This window comes from Cydia strobilella, chromosome 12, assembly GCF_947568885.1.
Source record: "Cydia strobilella chromosome 12, ilCydStro3.1, whole genome shotgun sequence".
In the NCBI taxonomy this organism is placed as follows: domain Eukaryota; kingdom Metazoa; phylum Arthropoda; class Insecta; order Lepidoptera; family Tortricidae; genus Cydia; species Cydia strobilella.
The window spans coordinates 6,596,368-6,617,095 of NC_086052.1; the positions used below are offsets into that span (position 1 = coordinate 6,596,368).

At 36.6% G+C, this 20,728-nt stretch overlaps 1 protein-coding gene across 1 annotated transcript; it reads left to right on the forward strand.

Moving 5' to 3' along the window:
- Nucleotides 1-228: 228 nt before the first annotated feature.
- Nucleotides 229-12,478, forward strand: LOC134745763 (putative inorganic phosphate cotransporter). The gene is made up of 11 exons (XM_063679843.1): nucleotides 229-316; nucleotides 2,026-2,158; nucleotides 3,685-3,864; nucleotides 7,202-7,340; nucleotides 8,855-9,069; nucleotides 9,281-9,433; nucleotides 9,876-10,008; nucleotides 10,708-10,832; nucleotides 11,641-11,763; nucleotides 11,957-12,089; nucleotides 12,354-12,478. The coding sequence occupies exons 1-11, from the start codon at nucleotides 273-275 to the stop codon at nucleotides 12,443-12,445; spliced, it is 1,470 nt and encodes a 489-aa protein (XP_063535913.1). The 5' UTR covers nucleotides 229-272; the 3' UTR covers nucleotides 12,446-12,478.
- Nucleotides 12,479-20,728: the final 8,250 nt, after the last annotated feature.

Consider the following 20,728-nt stretch of genomic DNA (forward strand, 5'->3'; position numbering starts at 1 on the left):
CCTAAAGAGTAAATAGGCGTACATATAAATCTTTTCTTTTCCTTAAATTTAACGCTTAATTTTACTTGGGATGGTAGAAAATAAATTCACATGACATTATTTTTTTCGTCGATTCGTACAAAGCAAAGTAAATATATTTTACACATCCTGTAGATTCTGTTTGTTATATAATTAAGTAAGTGATAGCTGTACATTGCTTCTGCGTATCTATTTAATTGTATTAGTTGACAGTGTGAGTGCATTTGTGTCGTGCGGTGGGAGGAATCAAGATCATGGAAAAACTACAAATGGACATGGATGAGAAGAAGCGAGGCAAGTATGGTGAACTAAAATGTGTAAGGTTTTACAGCCTAATTCTAAATACCCATTGATAACCAGGTCACTACCTTTATTGATATTATGGATTAAATAATATTATCAAATATATTCCGACATAATATAAACGTTATGCATTATTATAATGGTAATAGTTATGTAGATAAAATATAAAAATGGCGTAAATAAATTTGTATTTTTAGGTTCCCGTAGCCAAAATGGCAAAAACTGAACCCTTTCCCTCATGTCCATCTGTCTGTCTGTTTGTCTGTATGTATATATCGCAGCCATTTATCTCTCAAAAGTGTATTTTGTCAACTGCTCGGTACTGTTTAGAAGTTGAAATTAAAATATATACTGGGTGTCTGGTACATCGTTTGAAAAATTAAAAAGGCAGATAATAGGTTGAATCATCTGCTATTTTGTCATACCTAGAAAATAATATTGTTCAGGTTTTTTTTACCCCTATGCACGTAACAATTTGTATATTTACGAAAAACATGTGTAGAGGTGAAAAAAAAAACCTGGTCAATATTTTTTTTTCTAGGCATCTATCTGTCATTTTAATTAGGAAAACGATGTACCAAACAGCCGGTATATTTTAAAGGCGGCACTTCACACATTTAGGTAACTTAAAGTAATGAAAAAAGCAGTTACTATCAACGTGTTACATACACATCATCAGTGAATACTGAAAAAAAAAACGCTTGGAAAGTCAAAAACAATGTCCCCTCTCCTGACTTTTGAAGTGGTCGTATAAAAATATGAAAAAAAAAGACAAAAAAAAACTATTAAGGATGACTCACGTTAGACCGGGCTGTGTCCGGGCCGGAGCTTCCGGCGCTTATTTTTCTATGACATGACAGGTTATCACGTGATGCTTTCCATAGAAAACGAAGCGCCGGAAGCTCCGGCCCGGACACGGCCCGGTCTAACGTGAGTCATCCTTTAAGCTTTATTTTAAAATACTTTCCACGCAAATTATTTTGAAAATGATCGGTTGACCGATTAATGAGTTTTATTAAGTTACTTTTCTCAAATAAAAGGACGTAAGTGCCGGGAAGCCCTTTTGCTTGTATGGCTCTTCATGTCGTAATAATCTTTATACTTATTTATACCTAAGGTACGGCACCCTCCATTACCTAAACGAGGCCCGATATTACTTGGCCGGTTTTTACCTATAACGTATAATCTTCCTTTGTTATTATAATAAATCTTTTGCCTTATACGATATGCTTGTACCTATTCATAATGTCAAAAACGCCTTAATATTTTAACCTTAGTTTGACTGCAAAAACCTGTGTCCAATCAGTTACTTATCAATTAAACTGCATGCAGTGATCGAAGCTCGCAAAATCCCCGCATTGCATTCACCGCAAACCTTCAACAAACTTTGCTTCAAAGTTTTTCACTGATTCGTTTCCGAAGAATGACTTCAAGTTTTCAATTGCTAAGTTCTACAGCTTCCAAATAGGTTCTTCCAATGCTTTTAACGAAAGGGGACTTAATTGCGAAGGTATATTTTTGATTCCTACTCACGAATTACACGTAACGTTATGTTATTCGTCAAGGGAAGACTGAAGGCTGGGCAAGTTAAATATCACGTCAAAATTATAGGATTCTGATGAATAAAAACAAAGGTCGATCATACTTTGTCCTTGAGGAGACTTCATTAATTTATTCAGTTTGATTCTTATTTGTTTCAGTGAGTGGAGTTGGCATCCGCCACTTGCAGATGATCCTAACTGCAGTTTGCGCCACGGTGATCTATGTGATGAGAAGCAGCATGGGTGTCGCGGTGCTAGCCATGACGGACACCACCAAAAACAGTACTACGGTTGAGGTGAGATCATTTCGAGACTTGGTAAGATTTTTGTACAACACATTAGCAGGACTTAAAGGATTGCAATACTGTTTGAATCGGTTTCGGTTCAGAAAGAAAAAGAAATCTGAAGATAAATAACTGTATTCACATTTAGCATATGCCAACACACACATGCTATGAACCATATACATATATAATATTACTTCGTAAATACTGGCCTTACGAGCACTACGAATGGGGCCGATACATAGGAGTCAAAATCGCATTTAGTTACACCAGCGCGCTCAGTGGTGTGGCGAATTGCGCAGTCGAAAGGCGTGTGGTCGGAATTGTATGCATACGCTTATACTTTGTTTACACCAATGGTGACGCCTTTCCACAGCGCAATTCGCGACACGACTGAGCGCGCTGGTGTAACTAAATGCGATTTTGACTCCAATGTATCGGCCCCATTCGTAGTGCTCGTTAGGCCGGTCTTTATGAAGTAATATATTAGGTATGTCTATGCTATGATTTGAACAGAAATTCGCAACACACGTAGATAATTCAACGAATGAGAATACGTTTGTGCCATATCCATTTTTGAGAAAAATTGTTTTAATGATTCCAAAAATAACCAAAAATATGCTATTAATTGACACTAATCGGTTTTTGAAAAAAAAAAAAAATTGCCATATTCGGATTTTAACACAGGATAATTACACCCTGGTAACAAAAGTGTGACATATCATACAGTTTTGTGTCGTCATGTCATACTTTGTACGTTTAACATTTACTCATCAAACACGGATATGGCAATAATAAAAATGCTTTTATTTTATGATTACCACTATATTCAAAATATTTGTATGGTACTATAAATAGAAACCATATGTGCCTAAATGATAAATAAGTTGAATATTTCCTAAATGTAAGTGGCGTAGGGCACAAACGTATTCGACGAATTAAATAAAGATAGGTATTCAAGCTTCGTATTTCCACAAATCTTGCAAAAATAAGTAAGGACGGAGGACAACGTTAAGGGAAAGAAAAATAAACGTACTCAAGTCAATAAAAACCTTATAAAAACGAAACCCTTTTAAGATCACTCTCGTCCACTCTGCTGCAAAGTGAATTAGACTTTTAGCCATCAACGTTATTTTTAACAGGATTTTTGAGTTGATTCTAGATATCTAAAGACAAGATCAGAAGTAGATTTTAGCGACACTAAAATAATTGTTTCTTTAGTAAATAAGAAAAAAATAATATGAAACATGGTGTTAATTTTTGTTTGATATCGTAGGAAGTATTTTACAGTTTAATCTGTCTTTTAAGATTTATTTCCTTAACGCTCTCTCCTAGATTATTGTCCAACTTCAATTTAGGAGATACATTTTGGAATATAAAGTAGCACATGTTTTTACGTTTCATCAAAAGGTAGGCTAAAACTATTTTTGTGCCACGTTTAATGCAAGTTCGTTAAGTTAAAAGCTTACGCAAATGAAAAAATAATTAAAACAATTAATTAAATTATTATTATTAAATTAATATAATGTTGTCCCTAGATATACGAATGGAACGAGGAGATCCGAGGAGTAGTGTTGTCTTCCTTTTTCTGGGGGTACACCATCATGCAGATACCGGCAGGTATCCTGGCGAAGAAGTTTGGTGGCCAACCGATGCTCTTATCTGCTCTAATCATCAATGGAATGCTGTGCTTAGCTACTCCTACTTTGGCTAAATTTGTAAGTATTTTAGTGTAATAAATAAAAAAGTCATAAAGTGGAGACTGCCTTGCGGTAACATTTTTTAACGGGACTAAAGTCCCGGAAATGTACTAAGTTTTTAAAGGGTCGGCAACGCGCGTGTAATATCTCCGGTGTTGCAGGCGTCCATAGGCTACGGTAACTGCTTACCATCAGGCGGGCCGTATGCTTGATTGCCACCGACGTGGTATAAAAAAGTAAATAATATTGTTATAAGTACGATAAAAAAACAATAAATTCCACGTTTTTTCCAATACAATCAATAGGCGTAAAATAAAACAATAATTTTTTTTGTAACTTTCCAAAAACAAATCTGAATTATGTGTATTTAGATTCACATAATCTTGTTACTCTACAAAATTATTTAAATTATATAACGTCAATTATATATTAGTTGTGAATAATATGATCCTGATTCTGACGACATTGAAGATATATAATTTATATATATCCATTTTACTGCACAAGTATTTGTAATTCTATCAGATTTTTTTTAATTTTACTCGCAATTTATTGTTTTCTGTGTTGGTAAATAAAAACCTTTTAATCTATATAATTTTGTATTTACATTGAGTAGCGAGATTATGTTTATTTAGATTTAAGAAATTATAATTATACAGAAAGTTACAAAAAATATATTTTATTTTCCGCCTATTGATTGTATTTCATAAAAACGAGGAATGCATTGTTTTTTACCGTATTTATAACAATATTATTTACTTAGTACGTTTCCGGGACTTTAGTAGGAAAAAATGTTATCGCATGGCAGTCTCCACTTTATGACTTTGCTCTACTTCTACCAAGTTTAGGTTATACTGTATACTAAATTAATTACTGGCACTGAGACGTGGTCGCTCAATGTCACCGAGAGGATAATGGAGTGACCTAGATCGTGGTTTTTCGGATCGTGGATTTATAAAATAGTATCATATCAATGGCATCGACATAGTAGTTCGAAGGGTTGCCAAACACCCGTAGCAGTGAGCGAGGCGTATTGCTCGTAGTGGCCATTAGGGCAGAAATATCCCCAAAGTGAGAAACTCCTAAAGATAAAGATAAAAGATATCTATTCGTGACAATCACAACACAAGTACGAACATGTACAGACAACAACAGCAAGAAAAGAAGAAATCATAAAGTGTGCATCACGAAATGGACCCAACTCAGCATAATGCTAGCTATAAAGCCAGCGCTGGTCTTCCGTAGGGCTCATTCGGTGATGCCACGACAGATAACATACAAAGATAGGTACATATTAAAAGAGGACAACGATCCGGTCAAGATTGTAGGAAACCTTCTTCCGTGAGCAGCGCACTTTGGTGCTCCTTAGTTTATCCAGCAGGAAACGTAACTATGTTAGCTGCAGGGCTAATATGGTCGGTTTTTTATCATCTGTCATCATGCCTGTCACGTTCTAACAAGTATGTAAGTACGAAAGTTACGCATGACATGACAAGTGATAAAAATGCAACCATGATAGCGCATTTGGACGTAATAAAAGCGGACGTAACAATTAACCATTACCTCTCACATTATTATAAAAAGTTTAGTATTATGCAGCGTCATTTAGCATTTTTAAAATAAACATATTATATTTGCGTATTTCATATATATAAAAAACAAGGAAAGCGGTGTGTAAATATAGATATGTACTTGACGTCAAACTGAACAGTCAAAATTTGTCATGGAGGTGTTGGCTAATGTTTACTCTAGTATTAGTTACGTATGCAAATATTGAAAAAGATTGGGAACAATCACGTAATGTTTATAATTACTACACATCAGTTTTTATCTGATTTAAACCGGTTTTACTAATTGAGAATCCTTCCAAGAAAACTTTCCATCAGCAAAGTTGCTTACTTTTCTTATACAGTGGCTATAATATAGATTTGATTTTAAATGGTGTTTTGTTACTTTCATGGGATATGGACCGTGATTACCTTTCGTGTTACCCATGAACTAGTTGCATGTGTAACTGCGGCTGCGTCGAACTATCGGGATCTCGAAAATACTACAAAAGGTAATCACGGTTAAAATCCCGGTCGATACAAGTCTAGAATAAAATTAACTTAAAAAAAAATCTGACTTCTAAAAGGATAAAATAAAATATTATCCCGTTTTATATGCGCTAGCAACTGAAACGTTTTAAGTCGGTGCCAAGCCAAATTGTTACAATATAGGTATACTGGTTCTTTCTTTCTTATAAAACTACACCAGGGTTGGCATTCAATTTGACGGGGTGTAGACGCTTTTAAAATTTGCCTTGGCACCGACTTCAAACGTTTCAGTTGCTCGCTCATAAAAAACGGGATAATATTTTATTTTATTCTTTTTGAAGTCGGATTTACTTTTTTTGAGATTAATGCTATTTTTCTATTTTTAGTTTTAAATTTTCCTTATGAGTGATGCATCATTCTGTAAGACTCGTTCCTGTCTGGCCAAACTGTCATGCCACTAAACATTTTTACGCTTCGGGTACGTATCAATGTTCAAGGTCTGGATCTGAAGCTATCAAGATTTGAGGAGTTGGACCACATGGAACCTATCATCAGAACTTAATACAAATGTTCCTTCAGAACTTACTTACCAAGCATAACGAAGAGGACAAATTGCCAAAAGTGATATATGCGTTGTTAAAGAGTCCCGTTCTGGTCATCACCAGCAGTACCACTTCATCAAATGGCACTGTTTTAGATGAAAATGCTTGATTTATTGATGAAAATACTTAAATCGCCACATATATGGCAATAAGATTTTAAGAGTTCCCTAGATTCCTCACGATATATACTCGTACAACAGAAATTAAATGAAAAAAGGACGTTTCTATCACAATTTCTGTTGGAATTTCTGATGAAAAGGTCTTTATTGCACATGAAGCATAAGGACCCTTAAAGTAGTGGAATGCCACATTTATACATTTTGACGCAGGTCACACTAAGTTGGTCTTGTTCCTGGATAACTGATGTTCCAGCAAAATGTGAAATCAGAATTTTGTGCACGTTTTTTGTAACTTACCTACTTACTTACTTCACTGACTCAGTGCCCCAAAAATGATCTTGGCCAGTGACACAAGAGAACGCCACTCTACCCTATTCTGCGCCATTTCACGCGCATTTGCAGGGGACTCCGAGGGCGGACAGGTCTCCTAAGCTCTTATCCCGTACCGTTTTGATTGAAGTTTGCAAATATAATCTAGTTTTGGTGTTTTTTTATAGCATATGCCCTTGATAGGTATCAATTATAAAAACTACAAATTCTTATTAACCCCCTCTTACTTAAGGTGTATAAAATATCAATAAACGTTTAAACGTTTCAGGGATCTTGGATAGCGGTGTGCCTAGTCCGCATGGCTATGGGCTTGACGCAGGCTTGCTTCATGCCAAGCACACACACGCTAATAGGCCGGTGGGCCCCGCCGCAGGAAAGGACAAGACTTAGCATGATCGCTTATGCAGGTAAAATAAGGCTTTCTTTAACATTATTTCAAGGTTGTCGGTAAGCGGCGTGCCAGCAAGGTGATGACAGCTGCAGCTGCGTTACCACCGCGGTCTTGACGCGGGGGCTGTCACTGTCAGATTGTTGATCTTGATGTTGTTCCTTACCGCATTACTTCCGCGGTTACAACGTTAAATCCGTCACTCATTTCATCAAGGAAATAAATAGTGCGGCAGGCAGGAGTAATGCAGCTATAATTGCCATTCGAATGTAGTAGTAGTATTGTGTTAGAGTCCGCAGCAAGCTCGGGTCTCCATACAAAAGTAGTTACGCTCTCATTTTAAAACGACTAGCTAAATTGCTCTGAAACTTAGGTATATCTATGCCTGTAATTAGTTTATGTAGCTTCAGATACCATAGTTCAAAACATACAGCGAATTTAAGTTTTTAATACAAACTTGTTTCTCTATTTCATATGTTTTATAAGCTGGAGCTATAAACTAATTACAGGCACAGATATAGCTTTATAGGTAACTTATGTCATTGTATGCGTAGTTTCATTACAATCTAACACAAAATGAGAACGAAACTCCGTTTGTATGGAAAGGTGAAATTCGGCCGGCGAGCTTGCTGCGGCCTCTTAATGCAGACCAACTTCATACCGAGCTTACTATGCTGAACCAATGGACTCCGTCGTAGATTATTTCGGGGTTATCGAAATCCCTCAACAAAATTATTGTAGCGCAATCAACTACGGCAAATGTGTTGCTTAACTTCAAACGGGTCGGTAAAATCCATTCGACCCTCTAAGGAAACATCTACCCTTATCTTAGTACCAAAATCTCAAAATCTGACAGTAGGATTTACCCGAGTTTGAATTTAAGCGACTCAATTAGTGGGACATTTGTTTGAAAATTTGGAGCAATTTCAATTAACAAAGACATTTGTTTCACCACTTTCACCTGCTCTTAATTGCTCCGTATTATCCGTAAATAGCCAGCGTATGAATATAATAGGTACCTAAATTACTTTGTATTGAATCCACCATAATACCTACCTGAAATTCTCTATATTCCTGATCAATACATGGAACAAACATTGTAGCTAATCCAGATATCCCAGTTAATTGCTACATTGCTTGGTGTAGTGGTGATGAAAACAGAATTGGACAATTTTAGTTAAATATCCTAAAGCGCATCTTAATTATACAATACAATACATATTGCACAAGCTCAAATAACATTTACAGAGACACAGGAGGCGGTCTATTCGCTTAAGACAACCTTTTGCTATTTCCTTAGGTATACCTGCTCATATGCATTTTCATTTCGCAATTTTCATATACGATCGCGACTTCTAGCCGAGGAGTGTAGTTTCCGCGCTTTCGAGACAAGCTGCCGAATCCTATTCCGAAACAGAGAACGCGATATAGCCACTCCGTTGTGTTGGCGAGATCAAAATAGAGGGTTACTAGTAGGCTTAATACCTACTGGTTTTTAATAACTTTCTAGTTCTAGTACTTTTTTTGTTTCAGGCATTCAAATAGGCACGATTTTGACGATGCCTGTTTGTGGCGTGCTGTCTTCAACGTCGCTTGGCTGGACGCTCATTTTCTATACAATGGGGGTGCTTGCTTGTGGAACTGCTATCTTATGGTGGGGTTTTGCGGGAAGTAGTCCCAGAGAGCACCGTTGGGTAAAAGAGGAAGAGCGAGAGTATATTGAGAGCTCGCTTAATTCTAGTGGGAAGGTAATTTTTGGTGATTTGTTATGTATATGTTTTTAATATCACGTTAACTGTATATACCACCACTTGCTAAATGCTCAGAGTCAATGTGCTAAAGTAGACCAGCGAAGTAAAGGTAGGCTGCAGTGATAAGACAAGATGTTGAAATAAGACCATGAATGAATATTGAGCATGTAAAGGAAAATGTCACTTTTTAATTACCTATATTTTTCAGGCCTGCCCGCCCATTCCTTGGCGAAGTATCCTCACATCACGGCCTCTCTACGCCACGGCGATCGTCCACATCGGTTTCAACTGGACCTTCATTATGTTTCTGGTCCAAATGCCTACTTACCTGAAACAAGCACTGGGAATTAACTTGCAAAATGTAAGCATAAGAAACAATGCTAAAACCCCTACTTCTCACCAATATTATAAATGCGAATGTGACTCTGCCTCCCTATCTTTTCTCTTCTCGCTAAGACCGCTGAACTGATTTAGATGAAATTTGGTATGGAGATACTTAGTTTTAAGCCCGAGGAATGATCCTCCAGAAACTATCCTATATAGTTTTTCCATGCAGACGAAGTCGCGGGCAGAAGCTAATTACAGAATAAAACCTAAAGTTGCCCGGGACATCGTTACGGACAACTTTAGGTTTTATAGACGAAAATTGTGAATGTATAATTATGTATATAGAATAAAACTAGCGACAAAAAATACGACTTTCTGCTATTTATGCTATGTATTATTGAGCTCCTTAATCAGGAAAAACAAGTGTTATATTATACGTCCTTTAATATTATACTTCTCCATAACTTTATTTTCAGAGCTCCTCGCTTTCGGCCCTCCCGTTCATCGGCCAATGGATTATCTTGGTGATTTCTAGCGTGCTAAGCGATTACCTTATAAATAACAATATACTCAGTCTGGACGCTACTCGGAAACTTTTCAACTCAATAGGTATGCAAAGAATAAGTACTTACATGCTGCAATAGTGATGGATATCACTAATACTATAAATACAAAAATAACTGTTAGTTTTTTTTTTCTGTTACCTCTTTACGCTTAAATACCTGAACCGATTTAGAAGAAATCTGGTATGGAAATAGTTTGAGGTCCGGGAAAGGACAGGATATTAAAGTTTTTATAACGACGAAGTCGGGGGAGAAGCTAATAGTGTCAAATATTAAAGTATTGACTTTTTCTTTAGTACATTTTTAGGGATCCGTATCTCAATAGGAAAAAATGGAACCTTATAGGATCACTTCGTTTTCCGTCCGTCCGTCCGTCTGTCTGTCTGTGGGATCGCGTGGAGGTATCGAGTTGATATTTAAACTATATACTCAGGTCTACAGTCCCTGGAAGTTGTGAAAAACTAAAAGTTCTAAGTTAACGTTAAAAAAGACACAGCCGTTTATGCCGCAAAAAACTTATATTTCGACACTCAAGGGAATCAAAATTTATACGGTACTATTCGTTGACCTAGAACTATAAAATTTGGCAAATAATATCGTCTTATACTACAAATACAGGAAAAAATCTGAAAACTATAAATTTATAAAAAAATAAATAAGAAATTTGTATGGAACCCTCGGTGGGCGAGTCCGACTCGCACTTGTCCGGGCATTTTTTTAAATATATGCAATCCGTTCATTACAGCCTGCGTAGGCGCCGGTATAGGTCTCATCGTGATGTCATTCCTGACAAGTGAGCACCAAAATATCGCCATAGCAGTGATGACACTCACTGGTGGAATTTTGAGCGGCTCCGGATGCGGTTATGTGGTAAGTTTTCTTTAAGACATTCGCCGGCGGTGTCCATGGATAGGTAAAAGTCTGTTAAGCCATTTTCGTGAGTAGAAAAAAGCGGTAAATTAAAGAAATGTAGGCGCGATGGGTTATCGTCTCATAGAACATTTGAATTTAGCGCCTTTTTCTACTGACAAAGTTGTTTGACCGGCTACTTATAAGTAAGTTTTTTTCATACCATGATGATGACAAACCCACATGGTGATAAGCGGATGCGGTAGCTAATAGACTCCAACAATGTAAAATCCGTCAGTAACTTTTTTTCTGAAATCGACATATGTTATCTATGTTATTATGTGAGAATGTAAAATGTATTACATTCTCACATAATATCATTTTATATATTCACTTCTCTTCAGTGGATATATCCAAAGTTAAGATTATAAAGCCAATTATTTTATATTTAACTCTTAATATTACGCAAAAATTGGCACTCCTTTTCTATTAACCTGTGTGATAGAATCATTAAGGATGACTCACGTTAGACCGGGCCGTGTCCGGGCCGGAGCTTCCGGCGCTTACTTTTCTATGACATGACAGGTGATCACGTGATGCCTTCCATAGAAAACGAAGCGCCGGAAGCTCTGGCCCGGACACGGCCCGGTCTAACGTGAGTCATCCTTTACTTACCTATATATACACACATAATTTAACTTTTCGTTATAAAATCTGAGTATGACCAGTTAATATTTCGACTGCGCTCTAAAGCACCATCTTTGATTTGTGAGTTTTCGTGCCGTGAGATTAAATAGAATTTGAATATGAACTAATCAATTGTTTCCAGTTAAATCACATCGACCTGTCACCTAATTTCGGTGGTATTATGTTCGGCATGACCAACTGCGTTGCTAATCTCGTTGGCATCTTGGCTCCTCTTAGCACTGGCTTCATCCTTGGTGACCATCCTGTAAGTATCACCAGTTTACGCCCTCTAATTTCAGCTGTAAAGCAACCAGTGAAAACAAAGATACATTACATATTTAAAAAATGTCTATACTCGTCGTTCCTTCCGCATGCAACTCAGGTTGTTTTATCATATCCTCTCCCTTTCCACAGTACAAAATTAAAAATAATATACGTTTGTACTAATTTAATTCCAGACAGACCCCGCTAGATGGCGCATCGTATTCTTCTTGGCAGCTGGTCTAATAATCACTGGTGACCTGGTATTTCGATTCTTCGGCACCAGTAAACTCCAGGCGTGGAACGATGCGCCGAATGAGTATGAACCAGGTAGGAACTTTCTTGTTCCATAAAGCAGGCAGGATTTATATAGTTTAGGTGGAGATAACGTTTCAGTGAGTTTACAAGACAGTGGTAATTAGTACACACGAGCTCTTGGCCTTTTCTTCTTGGCTGAAACCTCGCGTTCAAGATTCAATAGAGAATAATCATGCCATTGCGGATCCTATGAATCCTATCACATTTTTTTATTTCTTTTTTATTATTTCATGCCAACTTATTTTAATTGAAATCAATTATAATTTTTTGTTGCAGGCAAAGAACATCAGTTGAAAAATAATACGGACTCAGAGAAAGAGAGTCAAGAAATTGTGTATAGTTTTCAAAACCAGCTCAAAGACAAATAATACATAATAAGTTATACGTAAAATAATATCTTATTTATTTTTTCGTGTGAATAGTGAATAAGTAAAATTAAAACTAACTGTAAAAAAATTAAAACAAGTTATGAAAAAAACGACTCCATATCTGGACCTCTGTCTCGACACGGTGTCCATCACGCAGGCAGCATTTCCGCATTGTACCTATTCTCTGCAATTCTCTGTACAGGACTGCTGCCTGAGTGAGGGTCGCGTGTTTCTTTACTCCAAAGACAGGAATTTGTATTTGGCTCAGCTTTTACTCATTTGGAGGTTACTGGAGGATCCATGTAAGTGGCGTCCTACGGCCCATCTTTCAGAGAATCAATGACATCCATTGACAGTCATTGGAGCTGATGAGCGCTATTCAGAGGATGACATATTAGAGCGGTGTAGTGAGGGCGAGACAGGCAGCCGGCGCCTGAGAAGCTGGTGAGGCCATGATGGCCGAGTCGGTCTACTGGGAGAAGCACAGCGGTCTCCTGTGCAGATCCCATTCCAAGACATTGACCGAGGATGTTTTTTTTTTGATATAAATGTATGTATCGGTACTAGAGTTGAAGTCTTGAACATAACATCTTGTCATGTAATGACAGCAAGATTTTGAAATTAGTATTCTTTTTCGTAGCTAGTGTATATCAAGTTCAACAGCCAACTCCAAGATTGACCAATTTACTATCTAAGCCAAGTTCAAGCTAACAGAACTGGCGAACAGCACCGTGTGTAATATTACATGAACCATTTGGAGCAGCTTTTGACCCCCTTATAACTCAAAAACTATTTCACATAAACATGTAAAATTTAGCTCATATATTGAAACTTGCGAGATAAATATGTTCAAAAATTTGATATTATCAGCCTTAATATAATATTGTCCTACCTCGCTCTTATAATACCAGTCAACTTTATATTTTACGAGTCTTATACAATACTGAAATTTGATACAGGTAACACAGCATTTATAACAGGTATTGTACTGCCCAACGAAAGGAACTACGAAAATATTTATAGTATGTTATCTTTTGAAGGTCCGAAAAAGGTTGACGTGGCCCTCGGGTGAGGGAAAGGTCTTATTTACAAAATATTATCGAGTTTTCTTAGCGTTATCAGGGTTGGGAACTCCAAAGGGTTATCAGGACGTCTTTTTGTGAAAGGTTTATTGAAATTCGGTACAAAAGGTTATTGCGTTATTTTATTTTATTCTTAATAACTCAGCCATAATATCACCATCGTGATCGTTTAGTAGGTATAAATAAAAACCGGCCAAGAGCAGTTGGGTCATGCTAATTGTAAGGTTTTGTAGTTACCCATTTATGACTATATAGGCGGACATCAAAGAGTTAGGGTAGACCGAAGCGAATTGGATCACATGGTGATCATGGTGAAAAATCCATTAATATTTGAAATATAGCATTGACATGAGTGCACTAAAATAGTACGGTACAATGGGGTTGGCAACTGTCAAAGGTTTGCAGAGATGGCGCCATCATAGCTTGCCCCTTTTTCTATGAGATTTGGCTTAAAGGACTGGAATCCAGGGCATTAAAAAAACAAAAATTTGACGCAATTCTAGGGATTGACAGGGTAAGCTATGCTGGCGCCATCTGCTAAACACTTCGACTGGCCAACCCCATTGTACATGTCTTCTGTTATCCCGCGACGCCAATGACAAGCAATTAATATTTTTAATATCAACAATTATTATTCTGTCCCGATTCGCCCTGTGATCCAATTCGGCTGCTATCCTTGATACAAGGCCTCAAGAGCCTATTTTAGATTTAAGGTATGTAGTTATTAATTAAGTTTAATAGTACCACTGCCTATATCTTTCGTTCTACTATTATAATAGAGTGTACTACATACGTAAAATCTAAAGGTGGCGACTGACTTGTAACATTTCAGTGTAACACGATACAACTCGAGCATTACAGCAGACAGTGCAGCGAGCCGAGCCACTCGGCGCTCGCGCCGCTCGCTCCACTCGGCTGACGGTTTTTTCGCGAATGCCTTTGAGTGTTACATTATAAGTCAGTACAGGTTCGCGAGCGCGCTTCTCGGGTCTCGGGTATTTTGTTTGCAAACCGAATGATCTGAAAATGGAGCATAAGACAAGTGAGCAGAGTGTTCGAGACGAGCGTTCACCGCGTAGCTGTAATGTTCGCCTTGAATGTTACATTACACCGAAATGTTACATGTCAGTCGCCACCTTAATATAAAAACGTGGCATCGTTTGATAGCCGAAGTAGTGCTCTACGGCGTCTTATGTTTTGTACTAAGTAACATGAATTGTCAAAAGTAACTTCCACAACCAGCGTTATCGCATTGAGCCATACATACAGCGCCATCCGATCTAAGAGACCTAAAGTAGTAGACCCTCAAAACTCAGACCCGGCTCACGCTTGACCATTTCGTTTTTAATATATCGCCGGATATTGGGGATTGTCGGTTTGTTCACGCATGAAATGCGCGAGTAATTTTCAGTCTGGGAGACTCGTAGGACATAATCATATTATTAAATGACGGCTTACTTTATCCAGTTTATTACTTTATCTGTAGAAGGTTAAAGGTCAGGTTGAGAGCCATGGTACACTACTATGATGATGTGATTTTTTTGAATATCCGAAAACATAACATAAAAAAGCATTGAACGCATGCGATCAACGGATTGTAGGAAAAGTGACATTTTACATCAGATAATCTAATGACAGTAATGACACTATAATCACCACTTGCACCAACCCATTATATTTAAGTGGGGCTCCCATACAACAAACGTGATTTTTTGCCCTTTTTTTGCGTAATGGTACGGAGCCCGACTCGCACTTGGCCGGTTATTCATACACTCCGTTAAAGATGCGTTCAACGCTGCGTTTATTGCATAAAACAACGGCGTGCTTAAAAAGCAGTTAGCTTAAATGTAAAATGCATGAAAACCACTCCATAGGTTTATATCATTAAATAAGTTCACTTACAGTTATCAACCACACAGTAGGATATGTACGTTTTCCATTACATTAACTAATAATATATATATATTAATATTGATAAAAGACATTAAAACTACCTATAAACTAAACAAAATAAAACTAAACTAACATAAAAATAAAACTGGTTCAAAATTAAACTAATATAGAAAAAAATACCCACCTTTGAAAGGTCCCCCAAGTCTGTCTGTCTCTATTAACTAATTGTACATGTCTTCTATTATGAAAATGTAGTCCCGTATTTACCTGTAGTTATACGTACTTTTATTAGAAAACTTACATTACCTATCAAAAGAAAATTCGCTCAGTCAAAACATTTTAACAGAAGTTCTAACAAAGAGAAAATTACTGTAACGCTGTTAGGCCCTTTTGTTGGGCGGGTTGGTACAGTGCATCAGTAAGAAACAGTAGTTTAAATAAAAAGAATTGAATATAATTATTAAGATAACAACTCTTTTTCTACAACAAAAATAATTTCGAAAATGTATAATAATTAAATTTGGAAACCACTCCCGGCGTTTATATTGCCTGAAAGAAATATGATCTAAGTAGGTAGGTTATTTTAAACTAGGCGTGAATGAGCATTTACTTATTTGTACCAGTAAGCTTGTGTTATGGTTACCTGTATTCGCTCTAATACGAAATAGCAATTTCTAGCAATTTAAATTAAGAAACTTTCTTGATGTGAACTGCTAAACGGTTAAATATGGTCACAAGCAAATGACTTCATGTGTGCTCGTAGTTTTAGTATTAGACTAAAGTGGTTTTACGGTATATATTCGTGCTTTATTTCGATTTCAATTTCTTATGTCGATAACGTAAGAAATGTAAGAATGCATCGCTGCCCGTGCATGAACACCTAGTTTTGTAACTCAGAATTCGTACATGCATTAAATCGTATTTACAATGTATGTGCACACTGGTGTTTTCAACACTTTTTAAACAATTAACACATTATGTTTTTATTATTACATAAATTATTTTATTATTTCAAAAAAGATTTGCCTGAATCAAATCTGGCAACTGTTGAGTTAATTAACGAAGTTGCAGAAACCTCGAAACGAAGTTGTCTGCATACGTGATTGTAATAATTCTGTTACTATTGCCAAACTTGTACAAGAAAATCATTTGCTGTGTTTATATTCATATGACAGTGAATAAAAAGGCTAAAAATATCTGTAATACGTTAAAAATATTATCTTGTTTATTTATTAAAAGAGAATAACAAAAAGTCAGAGTAACATTTTTGTAAAGTGCAATTTAATTTACCTCTAAATTAAATCGTTGCGCTACAAACTTCTTAGGTAAATTACCCGTTTAATTGCCAAGGCGAATAGTTGTTTAACTTTGGGCGGTGCAATAAATAGAACACTGAGCTTAAGGTATGTTTCGGAACTAGAAGCGAACATTGTGGCCAATAAAGGCACATTCACAATACAGTCGCACCACCTTGACAATAGGTTTGTAAGTAGAGGTACGGTTTGGCAAGCTTAGCACTTTTTCCCACGCTGCGTCATAAACTAACTTAAGTGACTAAAGTTGATGGCCAACAAAAATTTAGTGACCGTAACCAAAGATAGTGCTCAAAACCGGAAAATAGAGGAGTCCTGTGGAAAAATATCTCCACTTTGTGTGTCTCTTACGTACACGTAAACTGAAACTTAACCTAAATAAGTCGCTTTTATTTTCGAATTTTCGACATGGCTATGCGCGTTAAATGAAAAACGAGAAAAACTTCTTTTGGACGCGCTTCCATATAAAAAAATTGGCAACCCTCTCACAGCTCCCTAAAAGTTGAACTAATCGGTACCTACCTATAACATTTCGGATGTCCGATTTGTAACGTGACAGCTTAAATTAGAAAGGTTACTTAAAAGTGGTTACAGCTCGTAAAAGGCGTGAAATTGGTGTTAATTTTGTTGAAATTAGACCGGTTTTATGACCAAAATAAAATTTCGGCAGGTACAAATTTGTCCTGTTTATGGTCTAACCTGTCACAGAAAAGTGCCCCTAAGAATGTTTCATTTACAGTTATTAGTTAGTTAGTTATACCTTCCGTGGCTACTCTCGTGCTATTTCTGTTATAATACAGAATAAATTTAATATTGTTAGGTAAGCTAGGTTATTTAAGACTTGAACCAAAGAGGATATAATAGTATAGAGCGGTACTGTCATAGTAAATTTTGTAACCACAGTAAATTCACTGCCATCGATCGACACACTTTAAAACTAAAAATGAAGATTTATAAAAATACGATAAAATGTACTTATTTAAATATGGATAAATGATTTTTTTTATTTCCATTAATTATTATTTTAACCCATGTTATTTCACTGATATGCGTTAAAATTGTTAAATAACAAACGAAACCGTCGACGCCCTCTATACGAGAGTAGGCCAAAAGTAGTGGCGACATCTGATCGAGAATCAAATTTTCGTGATTTTCGAGGCACGTTTTTTCCTTAGACTGTATCCATCTATTACGGAGTTATATCTATCTTTGCTTGAACTGAATAGAATTGCAAAGGTTCGTACCTGGCTTGAATTTATTGAGAGTAGTTTTCGAAATAAAATTTTAATATTTTATGTAACTTTATGCTTGCCATTGCGGCTATTGTCAAATAAATTCTATATAATTAGGTAATCACAGTATGAAATGAATTAGCTATACATATATGACTAATCATTGAAAAAAAAAGGTTGATGGCAGACTATGTAGGCTTAAATTTTAGACTATACATGTTTTTATTGCGGCCGCTTCAATTAGTTTATTTTTGCTATCTGGGCCTAATATCATAAGTAACAAAAATGAATTAATATATAAGGACTTAAATAAAAAAACAGCTTATGTACGTCCCACTGCTGGGAATAGGTATCCTCTCATGCGCGAGAGGGCTTGGCCTATAGTCCCCACGCTATCTCAATGCGGATTAAACCTAAATTATATTATCTAAGTCCTTAATTATAATAATGGACCTTAAATTATGTAATAATTTTAAAAATGTGTACATTTGCAGCAAAACCCGTTATCCAATATTGGGCGCCACTATAAGTAATTAAGGTTACTCTCGTCAGACGAAACGACTCATTTAAATTAACTGTCAACAGTTGCTTAGAAGTTTTCATAGCACGGTAAGACGGTAATGGAACCTAAATTTCATTATATTGGTAAGAATGTGTACATTTGCAGCAAAACCTGTGATCCAATGTTAGGCGCCACTATAAGTTATTGAGGTTACTCTCGTCACACGAAACGACTCATTTAAGTCAACATCAACCGAGTTGCTTCGGAATTCTCATAGCACGGTAAGACTGTAATGAAACCTAAATTATATTTTATTGGTAAGAATGTGTGCATTTGCATCAAAACAAGTGGTCCCATGTTGGGCGGCACTATAAGCAAGGAAGGTCTCTCGTCAGACGAAACGACTTATTAAAGTCAACTGTCAACAGAGTTGCTTCGGAGTTTTCATAGCACGGTAAGATTGTAATGAAACCTATATTATATTGTATTGGTAAGAATGTGTGCATTTGCAGCAAAACAAGTGGTCCTATGTTGGGCGCCACTATAAGTAATGAAGGTTACTCTCGTCAGACGAAACCACTCATTTAAGTCAACAACTGTCAACAGAGTTGCTTCGGAGTTTATGAAACCTAAATTATATTGTATTGGTAAGAATGTGTGCATTTGCATCAAAACAAGTGGGCCCATGTTGGACGCCACTATAAGTAATGAAGGTTACTCTCGTCAGACGAAACCACTTATTTAAGTCAATTGTCAACAGAGCTACTTCGGAGTTTTCATAGCACGGTAAGACTGTAATGAAACCTAAATTATATTGTATTCGTAGGAATGTGTGCATTAGCAGCAAAACAAGTAGTCCCATGTTGGGCGCCACTATAAGTAATGAAGGTTACTCTCGTGAGACGAAACCACTCATTTAAGTCAACTGCCAAAAGAGTTGCTTCGGAGTTTTCATAGCACGGTAAGACTGTGATGAAACATAAATTATATTGTATTGGTAAGTATGTGTGCATTTGCATCAAAACAAGTGGTCCCATGTTGGGCGCCACTATAAGTAATGAACGTTACTCTCGTCAGACGAAACCACTTATTTAAGTCAACTGTCAACAAAGTTACTTCGGAGTTTTCATAGCACGGTAAGACTGTAATGAAACCTAAATTATATTGTATTTGTAAGAATGTGTGCATTTGCATTAAAACAAGTGGTCCCATGTTGGGCGCCACTATAAGTAATGAAGGTTACTCTCGTCAGACGAAATCACTTATTTAAGTCAACTGTCAACAGAGTTACTTCGGTGTTTTCATAGCACGGTAAGACTGTAATGAAACCTAAATTATATTGTATTGGTAGGAATGCGTGCATTAGCAACAAAACAAGTGCTCCCATGTTGGGCGCCACTATAAGTAATGAAGGTCTCCCGTGAGACGAAACGACTTATATAAATCAATTATCAACAGTCGTAGTTTTCAAAGCACGATAAACTGTAATGGAACCTACATTATACAGTGTGTAAATCCAATACGGGCGAATATTTAAACGGTGGTTAGCATGGGACCTAAGAAGTATATTGAGATAGATTTTGCTTAGAAATAAAATGAAAATTTTAAACATACAAAATAATTCGGCCCGCAATGTAATACAAGTGTATTACACAAGTTACGGGATACGAGCTTTTTAACGTAACTATCAACGCATGCTGACAGTTAATATTAAATAAAAACCAGCTAAGTGCGAGTCGAACTCGCGCACGAAGGGTTCCGTACCATTACGCAAAAAACGTTGTCGTTTCACGTTTCAATCACGTTTGTTGTAAGGTATATATCTATTTTATACTGTTTTTAGTATTTGTTGTTATAGCAGCAACAGAAGTACATCATCTGTGAAAATTTGACAGACGGACAGACAGACAGACAGACATACAGCGGAGTCTTAGTAATAGGGTTCCGTTTTTACCATTTGGGTATGGAACCCTAAAAAGCTCGTATCTCGTAAATGACACATCTTATGTCTCTACTGTTTGCAGTACATTGTTACTCGCTAATTTTAAAAATAATAATTACGGGGTCATAATTGAGTCCAACTTAAATTTACGATTAGAGGGATAAATTCTATATCTGGTTTAATTTATTGCCCGTATTGCATTTACACACTGTATAATTTTGGTATAAATGTGACATTTGCAGCAAAACCCATGGTCCCATGTTGGGCGCCACTATAAGTCAGTAAGGTTTTCCTCTACCAGCCCCTTGCACCAACTACA

Coding starts and splice junctions, on each gene's coding strand:
- LOC134745763 (XM_063679843.1), top strand. CDS start 273: ATGGAAAAACTACAAATGGACATGGATGAGAAGAAGCGAGGCAA. Junction 317..2,025: donor GATGAGAAGAAGCGAGGCAA/GTATGGTGAACT, acceptor TGTTTCAGTGAG/TGGAGTTGGCATCCGCCACT. Junction 11,764..11,956: donor TCATCCTTGGTGACCATCCT/GTAAGTATCACC, acceptor ATTTAATTCCAG/ACAGACCCCGCTAGATGGCG.